The 13,594-nt window shown below is 31.3% G+C and overlaps 1 protein-coding gene across 1 annotated transcript in view; it reads right to left on the bottom strand.

Moving 5' to 3' along the window:
• The window catches only part of LOC111621465 (prostatic acid phosphatase-like), a 38,526-nt gene that overhangs the window by 11,583 nt on the left and 13,349 nt on the right, over positions 1 to 13,594 (bottom strand). Inside the window, exons 4-5 of the mRNA XM_023363618.1 lie at positions 8,134 to 8,286; positions 7,947 to 8,042 (exon numbers count right to left, since the gene is read on the bottom strand). Of these exons, the coding sequence (XP_023219386.1) occupies positions 7,947 to 8,042; positions 8,134 to 8,286 (249 nt within the window). The remainder of the gene's footprint in view (positions 1 to 7,946; positions 8,043 to 8,133; positions 8,287 to 13,594) is intronic.

Below are 13,594 nucleotides of genomic sequence, written 5' to 3'. Positions count from 1 at the left end.
TTACTAACACATCCAATAAAATTACTATTTTGACTGGTTAGAGCTCATTAAATTTCTTAACTATAAACTTCAATGCAGAGGGAAGACTTTCTGCATCCCTCGCATTTAAACAACCTTCCTGTATTTTACTCCCATAAATCTGCAACTTTTCAGCTGTCAACGCCAAAAATGGGGAAGATAAAGGTTTTATGATGGCTGCCTCATTCCATTTGACTACAGATCCCAGTGTTTGCGCCATTTGGGACAAAATTGCTGCATTAGACTCCTTTTTGATATTATAACTGTTCCTTGATTCTAAGTCCCAAACTCCTGGTGGTTACTCCGATATAGTCTTTTTTAATGCCCAATTGGAGTAACTACCAGGAGTTTGGGACTTAGAAACTGTATATTGTATATGTATATTGTAAGACTGTATAACGTTAATCACATAATTTATGTGTAAGTTTATTATTGTATTATTTTCTTTAATGATTTAGAATATACTGTTCGTTTTAGGTTCGACAGTTTATTTACATGTGCTGTTACTTAAACTTTCTCCTATTTTGACATATTAAAAATTTGCATTTTTTCTTAACGTAATAAAAATATTTTTATTCGACATTTGCCGGTGTAAGTGAGAAATAATGATATTTAACAAATATTTCTTACATACACAAAATGACTGTGTGAATACTGACAATCACCAGATATCGGTCATTCACAGTAACATGTACGCAATAAAAATTTCTAGCTAAATGAAATTTATTTTTATATAGTCTAAACTTCTAAGTCAATTGACACAAAGATCAAAGAGCATTATAGATTGGTAGCCAAAGGACTTCACAAAACAGCTACTCATTTAGTAATTTGGACATAGAAAAAAGTGGAAATTTATTAGAACACTCTGGCATTAATTAAAGAATGTAGAGCAGCATCTATCACAACCAACAACTTTATTTTTACTTTCTCAGCAAAAATTAAATCAAATTTTTACTAGAAAAGTAAAGGTTGTTGGTTGTAATACAACTATTTCCAGTTTTTGTTGGGCTGCAATTTGAAATAAACCAACAATGGGTTGCTTAACTTTCCCAGCAACATTTAAAATTTTGGTGGTGCCATCTGTTATCATATTTTATTTTTAACTATTATAAAATGGCAAAAAGCTTAATTTTCAGGGTAAGGATGGGTTTTATAAAAAATTTTAAATGCTAATAATGAGTAAAATCATCATTAAGTCCAACCCTACTGGAGATATACACAACCCCCTCAACTTCTAACCACAAAAATTTAATTGCATCCTTCGTTAATTAATATGCATCTATGTCCTTAATTTAATCAAAATTATTCTTTCAATCACTATATCAGTGTATTTCTATTAATAGGACTTATCATACTGGTGTATAAGATTACAGCCTCACAGTTACACAGATTAAAATTGTTTTAATTTTAATCTGTATAACTGTGAGGTTGTAATCTTATACACCAGTATGATAAGTCCTATTAATAGAAATACAAATACACTGATATAGTGATTGAAAGAATAATTTAATTGCATCAATTCCCTAATAAACAAACCTCCCTGCAAAATTTCAGAAATTTTCAACAAAAAGCACAGGAGTTATTAAGCTTCAAACAGGGTAAACAAAATTATGCCCCCCCACACACACACAGACAGAAATTACCCCCAAATTTTTTTTGCATTTCTTGATGCTTCAAGGTGTCCTAAGTTCAAAAATGTAAAAATCTGGGGGTCATCCAGATCCAGGTCAACCATACTTCCCCTCTGTAAAAATTGCTTACTTTTCAATTCCCACTGTCATCCATCCATCCATTCGTCTGTCTTGAGAACTGTGGTAGATAGATGAAAGTTAAGACTATAGATATGGAAAGCTTAGGGGCAGAAGGTTCCAATTAACTCTGCACAAACTTCTGTTTTGGACTGGAAGTCATGTTATTTCAAGTCAAAAATTTTTTCCTGAACAGAGTTAAATACATGACCAGCATGACTTCATTGTTAATAGGAAAAGTATGAAGTGCAGGGGCAAGACACTAATAAGCTTAAGTGCATTGTGATGAAAAATTGCAGCCCAGCATTGTGACATCATTGCAATAATTAACTGCTCATTATTTTTTATTATAGTAGAGTAGGATTTCATATAAGGCTTTTAAAACAGATACATGTATTAATGGTTTATCACAGCACTTAAAAATGATAAATGCTAATGATGCAAATAAGCAAAATAATTGGAAGCTTTTGCTAGACAAAACAGACCAAACAACTACCAGATAACATCAGACTACTTTTCTGCAATTATATTTAATTAATTTCTAAATAATTTGTTCTAGATGGCGGTGCCAGCTCTAATAATAATCACAGAAAACTAGCTCGATACCATATTTGCCTGACATATCCTATATTTAATAAATATCTTTTGAATCATCCATTGACAAAGTTAGCGAATCTTACAGACTCATTACCGAATAAGTGGTATAAGATAATATCCTTTACCCCCAATTTCTCACAAAAGCATTTTTATATATTTGAAAAGTTGGAAACTCAGTCTCTAAAATGATATTAAAGTCTTTCAACAGATTTGTCAGACTTGGCAGTTTTAGTCTGGTTGGCTTTGGGATAAAATATGAAATGTAGGAAGCATTGCAAAGGCAATGGTAGATGTGAAAAACCCATGAAATCTCTCAGAAAAAGAGCTTAAGAAACAATACAACAGCACTATTACTTCAGCATTAAAACCATTTAAGATTGGAAGTTGAACAGCTAGAATGTAGAGATGCCACTCTAGTATCAGCAGAAGGAACATTTGCTTTTATTCTAAAAGAATTATCTTCATAAAATACTCAATTCATTCTTCTTAAAGAATCTGTCACGAAAAGAGTTGGACAATGGAAAAATGTAAGCCTGATCAACTTGATGAAATACATGAATAAGTTGTCCCTAATTCAATTTCAGAAAAGTCTGATCCATTTCTAACTTCATCTCCATATGGCTGTAAAGAAATTGTTTGAAAGAAATTTGTTTTTTTTTTTTGTTTGCTCCATCTTCCACTTTGTCTTCATTCTGAATTTTCAACAAGAGTACATGGTGTGGCTATAAAATAACAAGACTGAAGCTGGAACTTTAAACTTTAAGTAGTATACGTGCTTTAGTTGCATTCCCCTTCAATGTATGATCCTTTGCTTCCATACAATGCTGCATTTGTAACTTCCACTGATTATAACAGTGTTGCAGGTAAATCTTCTGTAAAGCTATGTAGAAGCTCTGTTGTTTTTTTCTTGACAGCAGAAACCGTATCAAAATGGAACGGTGTCCCTTCAAAGCAGACTTGACTTTAGGGAAAAGGTAAAATACACACAAAGCTAGATCAGGCAAATATGGTGAGTGTTCAAGTAGTGTGACTCACTTCTTGGCCAAAAACTGCTTCACTGACAGAGAGGAATGGTGCATTGCCTGATGGAAGATGAAACCATTTTGTCACAATGTTGCCACTTTCTTCTGACCCTTTTCCACAAAGATTCCAGAACTTCTTTGTAGTATTATTGGTTCACTGTTGTGCCTTCTGGAACCTAGTGCTCCAAAATTACACCCTTAATGTTGAAGAACACAATGAGCATGGCCTCAAACTTGGACTTGCTTTGTCACACTTTTTTCATCCTTGTTGACTGTGGTGTCTTCCAATGCATGGATTGACACTTTGTTTCAGAATTGTACTGGAATATCCAAGTTTTATCACAAATTATGACATAGTCCAGAAGGTCCGGCGTCTTTTCAATTTGAGCCAAAATATCAGAACAAATTCACTTGTGATTCTCTTTCTGCTCTGGGAACAGCAGCCATGGAAAACCTTAACATATGCCTTCATTGTATTCAGTTTTTTGTGCAAAATCTGCTGCATATTCTCCTTATCCACGTGTGCCATGTCTGCAATCATTCTTATACTGTCTTCAATCATTTCAAACAATTTGTTCCACTTTTTGCATGTTTTCCTCAGTTTTTGACTTGCTGGGCCATCTAGCACATTCATCTTTCACATCCTCTTGGTTCTCAGAAAATTTTCTGTGCCATTCGAACACACATGTGCAAGACAGACATGCATCTCCGTATACTTTATTACGTAGCAGGTTCAAAGATTCAGTGGCAGTTTTTTCAATTTCACCAAAATTTTCAGATTGATGTGATGCTCCTCTTTCAAGCTGGCCATTTTTCTGACATGTGCTAAAAAACACATCCACTTGCAGCAGGCATTCACAGCAATCTAATAGTGGTAGCAAGTTGAGACTCACTGTAATTTTTCTTACTAGTTCAAGGTCATTTACCCACTCACTTTGGTCCGTGTGCAACCATTGCATGCAGGCAATCACTGTCTCATTATTTTCTAGCCATACCTCATAAATATTCCCCACCATATCAGAAAAAAATCCCTTCTAAAACCTGTAAATAAGGCTATTAAAAGCTATCATCAAGAGATTGTTCAGTCATCTTATGATATAAAAATATTGTTAAAAAAAGTGGGGTGTGGCTATGTCGGGGACACAGCCGTGTGTTTTACATGAATACGTGTACGTTAACGGATAATATTTTTACGTTCTCGGCACCACTTCACTCTATCATATGGTGTTTTATGGGTATCACTGGATTGCTCTTGAGAAGCCCTTTCCAACAGTATACGATTTTTATATTTTGATTTGGCTTTTTGACGAGTATAGGCCGGCACTGTATTAAGTTTTCTTAATTTTTAACTTTAACACCATATATATTTACCATAACTATTCCACACTAATGTTTTGTGTATGCAATAGATAAATATTGATGAGAACTGTAAATTGAAACTCAAACAAGTGTCGTAGCTTCTCCGAGTCAAAATGTATACTAATCGGAAAGTATGTGACGTGACGAAACGACCTCAAAATAGCAACACTTTCCCTTCTGCCACGCGCAATGTATCAGTCTCCACTCAACGTAATAAATTCTTTGATCCTTTAACTATAGAGTGGTGTAATTAAATTTTAGATGTAGATGATAGATATGTAGCTGCAATGCCAAACTGTATCCCCCCGATTTTGTTATAATCAGTTTTCTGAATTGCCTCCCATTACCGAAGCAAATTTAAAGACATTTACATCAAAAATCAACTTGTTCAAAATAACTGACCTTAAGGACAATTATTTCAAACAAGTTCATTTCTTTAAAAAGTTCTTCAACATAGAATTTGAACCAACTTTTTCTTTCCCTCAGTTTTATCCCACTAACTTCAACTGAGTCTGAGAGCTTTTTCTGCAGCGACATTTTATCATCAAAATTACAATCTCAAGAATCGTACATTGTTGATAGTATGATACCATCAACAATATATGATTCTTGAAGCAATACTATAAATCTAGTTAATTTTTTTTGGAAATTTTGTAAAAGATCTTATATTTTATTTATTTGTTTTGTTTATGCATCTGAAAAAATAAAGTTTTCATTGTCTTAAAAATTACAAAAAAAATTTTTTTTAAAGTGTCTTACTCATTTCCCAAATTATCTCTTAGCCATGAGATCCATTAGTTGTTTTATATGTGAACACATAAAAAGGCCAGTGTATGGTGAATCATTTTTGGTAAGATATTTTTAATAGCTGGTTTTTAATAGTTTTACCAAAGTAAAATTGTTGCAAAATATTTTTTAGAATAATTGTAATCACTAGTTTTATGTACTATTGGATGTAATAATTTGTGAGAACCCAGACTAGTAGTTTTGTAATTTTGGCAATCTCATTACTTAATTTTTGTTCTAAAATTATTCTAACTAAATCTGTATTGACAAATACCATAGAGGAAGTTTGAGAGATTTACCCACTGATAACACTTCCTTCGTAGGTGACACATCTTCAGATAGAAAACTACTCGTCGAAAGAAATATCAAAAAAGTCAAGGATTGGATTAACCACCAGCTCCCTATACAACCTTACCAAATCTGGGCATCAGAATAGCAGAGGAGAAGACTCAGAATAAAAAGCAAGGGAAAAGTTCATAAGAGAGGTTGCCTGCCTGTTTTTGAAGTGTGTGATTACTTTGGCCATACTCCACCGCTGATCTTACCACTTTCCCACTGGACCTTCATCTCTCCAACTAATGAACAATTTACTAGACCTGTTATGAACATTACCATTGCAGTATTTTGTGGGTCAAGATTCATCATATACAAGTCTTCCTATCGGAAATATACTACACTGGGTTAAAGTAAACAATAAAGGCATGCGTGAATGACGACATGAATCCATGTGATAGAATTCTTAATGGTATTCTAATATGAATTGAATTGAATTTGAATTGCATTTGATTAACAGTCGTATGTTACCTGAAGAAGAACTGTCAAGTTCAAAAATGTTCGTAATGCTCTGTTTACCGAGAAGCACACCGGCAACAGGTTCCTGGTATGTTGTTTATTGTTTACAAGTCTTCCTCTTTTCAGGACAGGCCTGCTTCAGGATGATCATCAAATAATACCAATCCAGGTATTTATCAACCCATGCACGGTTGTAAACACTCACTCTCTCATATAGGTATGCGTAAGGATTTAGAAAATCCTTATCTTCACTTTTTTTTGTACCTTTTGACTCGGGAAAATAAATATTGGTTTTTTCTGGAAAAATGAATAGCAGAGTGCATTACTTCCAGGCTTCCCTGCCTCTCAAAAATTTCTCTCCTTCATCCCTTATTCCACAAGTCTTACATACGAGGGCCACTTGCATGATTTGAAGAATCCTATGAGGCAAAAAGTCACAGGTAATGCCAGACCTGACCAAAAAGAGCACTGCCTTGCTGTTCACAAATTTATGCTGGCCTTTTTATGTGCTTATGTACAAAGCAACTATATTGGATCTCTTGAGTAAGTGATAATTTGTAAAATGAATAAGATAATTAAAGAAAATTTCTTTTTGTAATTTTTGTAAAATAATTATAAATCAATTTTTTGAGGAAATTTTTGTAACCTTTTGCTGAAGAGGGATAGTAGTCTAATAGGCTATATAACTAAGCACATTTGTGTTACAATGAATATCTGAAAAACAATTGTGTACTCTAGTTTTTGTGCACTCCTCCTCCTTGATGTAACAAGTTCTTAAATAAAGTAAGGCTCTCATTAATATTTTTTAAAATAATAAAAAAGTTTTATTATATTTTTCCTATGAAAATTAGTAAATAGCTAAAACTAAATTTCTTTGTTTCTAACATTCTACTGATCAGTGGTCAGTTTTCTTTAAAATACTTTAAAATTTTATTAAAAATAGAAATGCAGTTTGATCCCAGCAATCCCAGATTTATTACTGTATTTCCTGCTTTCCCAGAATGATAACTGCTGGAAAATTGAACAACCCTAGGCATAATATTTATTTTATTGTGTGTATTTTAATATTGTTACTTTTCTTTTATAAGCTATTTTTAAACTTTTCCATTCAAACATTATGTTCCATGTAGCAACAATTAAAAATAGCATTCTATTTCATTTGAATAGTAAGAATTGAGATGGTTCAACAAGAGTCAAAAGTGTTTTTTTTTAATAAAGATTTTTTTGTATCCATATGATTTATTATCATATGGATACCAAAGTCACATCTTCACATCATAAGTCACACCTTCCACAGTATTTCCAACAAAACAGTTTAATAAAATTTAATGAAATGAATGTTTACAGCTACATTAAGTGGCCTGCTTCCAGTTTTAAGTCAAACGTTGGATTTAGATTGTTTGATTTAAGGATGAAACTGAATGTCAGATTTATACATTCAATTTCAGACTTAAAACCTGAAGCAGGCCATTTAATATAGCCAAAAATGTTCATTTCATTAAACTGTTTTGTTGGAAATATCATGGACAGTGTAACTTATTATTTATTTTGACTTCTAGAAAGAAAGAAATTTGTTTCTATGTTTTAAAATTATTTTATCAATATCACAACTCTAAATATTTACTTTATGCTCATTAATATATTTCTGTCCGTTTGGAGACCCTTTTATTCGCTCTTCTTCTTTCTCAGCTTCGGGACAAGGAGAATCAGTATACAAAAGCTGAAATGGAGAATTTCATTTTTAAATTAAAAATAAAAGAAATTTTAAAATATTAATATTAAAACTGAAAATAACTTTAAACTTTAAGTACATTATCATCAGATAATGGAACTGTTTGAATTGGTACTGGTTGCCAGTTCAAATCTTTATTCCACACCCATTTTGATTTAGGGAGATACATAGCTGCTAGATTACATTCGGCACTCTCCAGACATCGATTTTTTCCAGAACTTCTTACTATCACCTAAATAATAATAATGTAATTTTAAGTATAGTGCTGGACAAAACTTTAAAAACAAGTAACAAGTTCCCCTTAAACAATTAATTTTATTAGAATTATTGGTTCAATCGTATTCATATGGTTTAAAAAAGTAAAATAATAGGTTTATACAATAATGAAAGAATAGTGTTGTAATATTTCTCCCAAAAAGTAAAAAAGTATCATAATTTAATAGTTATTAAGTCTCTATAGTGGTTTCTATTCTGAGAACTTATCACACCTTTCAGAAAACATTTTCACTTAGACACCAAGAGACTGTTTTTTGCTGTTCTACTTTATTAAATATGCATTTTGGGCTGTTATGTCCCTTTTTGATTTAAAGTAGAACCTTTTTGAGTTACAATACTTTTACAACTACCTTACACACAAAAAAATACCTCTTGGTGTCTAAGTGAAAACCCAAAAGGTATGATAAGTATGATTAGATACCAATATGGAAGCTTAATAACTATTAAATTGGACTTTGAACTCAAATGTGAATTTTAAATAAACACTTGATTTTATTTCCATCACTTTTTAGTTGATACGTGGCAACTGCACGTTTCGGGCATAAAGCCCCTCATCAGTCAACTAAAAGATACAATATTTAAAATATTACATAAAATATCTAACAAAACAGAATTAAAATAATGTATATTTCTTACCATATCCATTTTTAATCTGTTATACATACAAGGTCTTAACCCAATAGGTGCACACAACTTATTTTACAATAAGTGGAGTAATTCCATTAAAATCTGCTATAAATGATCTTTTACTTATTTCACAATATCCAGGAATCATAGACATAATCACATGTGTATCTCAAAATAGAAATAGACAATTTTTTACATTATTGTTTTTTAACCGTACCTGCGTTACATACTGCATTGCAGTTTTGTACTGATTTGCATATTACAAAGAAAGATGATATTAATATTAACAGCAGCATAACCTTTATAGATAATTACAATCAACATTAATGTATATTGTGTATATTATAATATTTTAATCCAGTTCTCATTTACACTTAAATTTTTATTGATACAATTTTTTGCTGTTAAAATTGAGACCCTTTCTTTAAATTTTCTATTATACATATTTTTCTCTTTGTATAGGATTTTAACATTACTTTTATCTATATTACAGTCATTTATTAAACAATGGTCATGAAAACAGAGTTTAGTCGATTATATTTGAGATCTGCAATATGTTCGTTTACTCATATACTCAGTTTGCATTTAGTTTCTCCTATATAGTAGTTAGTTGTATTACAGGTACATGGTATCTTATATGCTACGTACTTTGTTTCTTGTTCTTTATTATCTACTTTATTAGGTTTTACCAGTCTTAATCTATTTTCTAATTTTTCGTATTTCGGGGCTAGTTTTGCGTTTGTTTTTTGTAAGTCTTTGTTGATATTCTCATATAGTCCTTTTATATATGGAAAACTGATATATTTTGTATCTATATTTAGCTTTTTTGATTTTTTATTATTCATTTTACTATTTATCTTGTTTTCCCAGCGATTGATTATACTGTTAGGATATCCGTTGAGAACAAATTTCTTTTTTAGTTTTTTTATGTAAACATTTATATCTGTAAGATTGCTAGTTCTTGTCATAATTTTTATGTATTCCATTTTAAAGTATTATATTTTATACATAAAGGAATATTAGTCATATCAAATTGTTACATCTATAGAGCACGGTTTTTTTATAGGGTTTAAATTCTAAGTTGTTGTTGTTCCTTTTTATTGTAACATCTAAATAATTTATACTTTTATTGGCTTTATTCTCTTCTTCTACAGTAAACTGTATTTCTTTGTTTATGCTGTTTATGGTTACTTCTGTATTATTGATTGTAGTTTCATTTTCATCTTACATTATTAAAACATCATCAGCATATGCCTATAAAATTTTATCCCTTGCATTTTGTGTATCTTCTCATCTATGTCGATCATCACTATCTATGCCAATTTTGGTCCTACTACAGAACCCATACTAATCCCATCATTTTGAGTATAGTGTTCACCTTCCATTTCAAAATAGTTACTGCTATACGAAAAGTTTATTAAGTCTATTATTTCTTGTTCTACATTAAGTTTCTTTAGTTTCTTATCTACAATATCCCATACCATTGAAGGGTACATATTAGTAATGTCTAAACTTGCTATTCTATAGGTATCTTTTATTGTTATATTTTAATATCAGTTAAAAGTTCCTCTGTACTATATATTGCAAATCTTGAATTTTGGTTTGCTTTCAATTTCTGTTTTAAGAATTTTTCAAGGTATAGTGGAGTGAATTTAAAGTCTATAATAGGTCTTAACTTTTCATTTGGTTTGTGAGTTTTGAGCTGGATGTTAATTTTAGGCAATCATTATCATTATTCAAAATAAATTCTGTCTCTCTTTTAGTCAATTTTTTTAACTTTTGTAAGAGAGTGATTCTACTTTTTAGTTCTTTAGTTATAATTTCTTTTGAGGCTACTGGGAGTTTTCAAAAGCAACCATTTTTTACCAGTTCTTATTTCTTGGTTTTTACCCAATTATTATCTGCTTTGATTTATCGGCTCTAATTATTTGTAAGTTGTTATTAGTTAAAAAGTTTTCTGTTCTATTAATTTTATCTCTATATTTATAATATTCTTTATCTTTTATAACAGTTTTTTCTTTTGTTATATATCTCTTAATTGTGTTACTCAAAGTCACTTTTGCTACCTGTGCTTCCATTTCAAGTAAATGATTACAGACTCAATCTAAATTTGAGATTATTGTTAACACTTCCCATCTATTAGGGCCATTATAGTCCAGACCCTTATTTATAACTTCTAATATATCATCAGGAATTGTTACTTGAGTTTTGTTTATTACTAGAGATTGCTTCCATTCATTTATTTCAATATTAGTTGGATAATCACACCTTTTTGAGTTTTTTATGTTTATTAAGTTCATAAGATCTCAGCTCCTGTATTTGGCAATTCTCAATTTTTTGCTGGTGTTTAGTATTCTTATCTTTAAATCTTTTAAGGTTATGTTTTAGTCTTCTTAATTTAATATATTTGTACTTAATAGCAGATCTTAGGAAATATTTTAATCTAAAAATATTATCTCTTGTTGGTATTGTTTCAGTTATACATTTGGGAAGGGAAAGTGTTCTTAATGGTCTATTTTCTCTAAGGTGTATTTTGAGAAAGTTTAAATCGATTAAGATTTTTTGGATCTAATCTTGTATTTTCTCGATGATATCAATCCGATGGGCTGGACACATTATTCTTTAGATGGAGATCACCATTTCTATAATTGAAATTTTTCTATGTTGTTTTTGAAACCGTGTTTGATAATGTCGGACAGAAGTGTTTTCTAAGCAACTTTTGTAGGGGGAAAATACATATTGCGATAACGACAGTATCTGTCGCTGTCTTCCGGACTTTCCGGTCCTAGTTTCGCCACACAACTGTAGAAAACCTCTCAAATATGTGCCAAGTGTGAGTTTCCAGAGGAGTGTAGCTACCACAACAAGAATTCTTATTGTATGCATTGGCCCTACCGCAGCATCTGTGAATGTCTAAATGATTATATTTATAACAAAGAAAAAGAAATATGTGTAAAAGTAATCTCTACCAGGGAAGACCAGCAGAGTCTCATCCTGCTGACGATACTAGGAATTTCACTGGCAGCGGCCTGCATCATGTGTTGTTGCCTGGCCCTGTGTCAGTTTTATCTCAGTTGTCAGTCTCGAGAAGATAACAGATTTTTAAGATTCAGAAGAAACAGACAGGAAAACACTACAAACAAAAATGAGAGGGAAGTTCCATCTCGTTACGATGATGCTCTTCCCCCTTACGAAATGATTATCAGAGAGAATCAGATGCATTCTTCAGTGGATGAACTGCCACCCAGTTACAACGAAGTAATGAAACAGGTGGAAATGGAAATCAAGCCAAAATAAATTACCAAAGGAAATGTATATGGCAAACCAAGAAACAAAGTACAATATATTGTAAACTATTTTGTAGTAATGTATGCTCATTGTATATACTTATGTAGCTTATGTAATTTTTTCATGAAAATGTTTCTGTGGTGTAACTTTGGTCTCTCTTAGAGACGTTTCAGTCAAAGATGCCATACTTTCCATGGCATGCAAGTCCTGTGCATATTTAGATTTTTCTGAAGAAACGCAGGAGCACCTTTCAATTCAAAGATCATAAGTGATGCTTAAGTATGCTTTAACCTTATGAATATGCCAAATTGATTTAATATTTGGCAAGAAGACCAAATTCTATGTAGGGTTATTTAGGATGTCTCATTTTAACCTTATGTATTATTGCTCTCTAAAAACACACACTAGTGCAATTATTATGGGGTATTTTCGAAAGAAATGTTATAGCTCCTACCTTGCGAGATAGAAGGAAATCGTTTTGTTTGTATAGAAGAGTGAAAAACCAAGTATGAGACAGCTATTTTCATTTACTGACCTGTGATAAGAGATTATTTCTTCAAAAAAATCCAAATCATTTACCATTGTTAATGTTGTGAAACAACACAAAGCTCTATAGTATAAATGCAAATTGAAGATCTGGAAAATCAAACACCGCTGTAATTAAAGGTGTTTAATTCTTTGCTAATTTTTGATAACTATTAAATTATGATATTTTTCTACTTTTTGGAAGAAATATTCCAACACTATCCTTTCATTATTGTATAAACCTATTATTTTACTTTTTTTTAAAGCTTATGAACATGATTGAACCAATAATTCTAATAAAATTAACTCTTTAGGTGGACTTGTTGCNATATTGAACATAGTGAAATAAATTTTTAAAATTTCATTTATTTCTCATTCCAATTATGTTATCTCATCATTTATCAATGTCAACTATATTCTTTTTCAAATTATCCTTTTTAGTATACAGGATGTATTCAAATTAAGATGTAACATCAATCATTCATATTGAATTTAAAATCATGTATCACTTACTTCTATTTAAAGTATGAACTGATAAAATTTTTACTGTAGAATAAGTTGAAGCATTTAAGGTTTTGCATCGTCAACTTTTTCTTTCTAAATGTTCAGTGTGGTTTGCACAAGAGATGCAGCATATGTATCACTCAAATCTAAGATAGATTGGCCATGTGGATTCCTTTGGGGACGCTACAGATTTAATGATTCCAAAGTTTATTTCTGAAAATATATCAAATGTGTGCTCCTCTCCAACCGCAGTCATTAGGTCCCCAAGATATGACTAGGATTAGCAACTTTCTTATATAAAAGAGGATATTTATAATGAA

The sequence above is a fragment of the Centruroides sculpturatus genome, unplaced genomic scaffold (assembly GCF_000671375.1).
Source record: "Centruroides sculpturatus isolate CEXI.00-Female unplaced genomic scaffold, Cexi_2.0 scaffold45, whole genome shotgun sequence".
Lineage (NCBI taxonomy): Eukaryota > Metazoa > Arthropoda > Arachnida > Scorpiones > Buthidae > Centruroides > Centruroides sculpturatus.
This window is presented reverse-complemented; position numbering and strand designations above follow the sequence as displayed.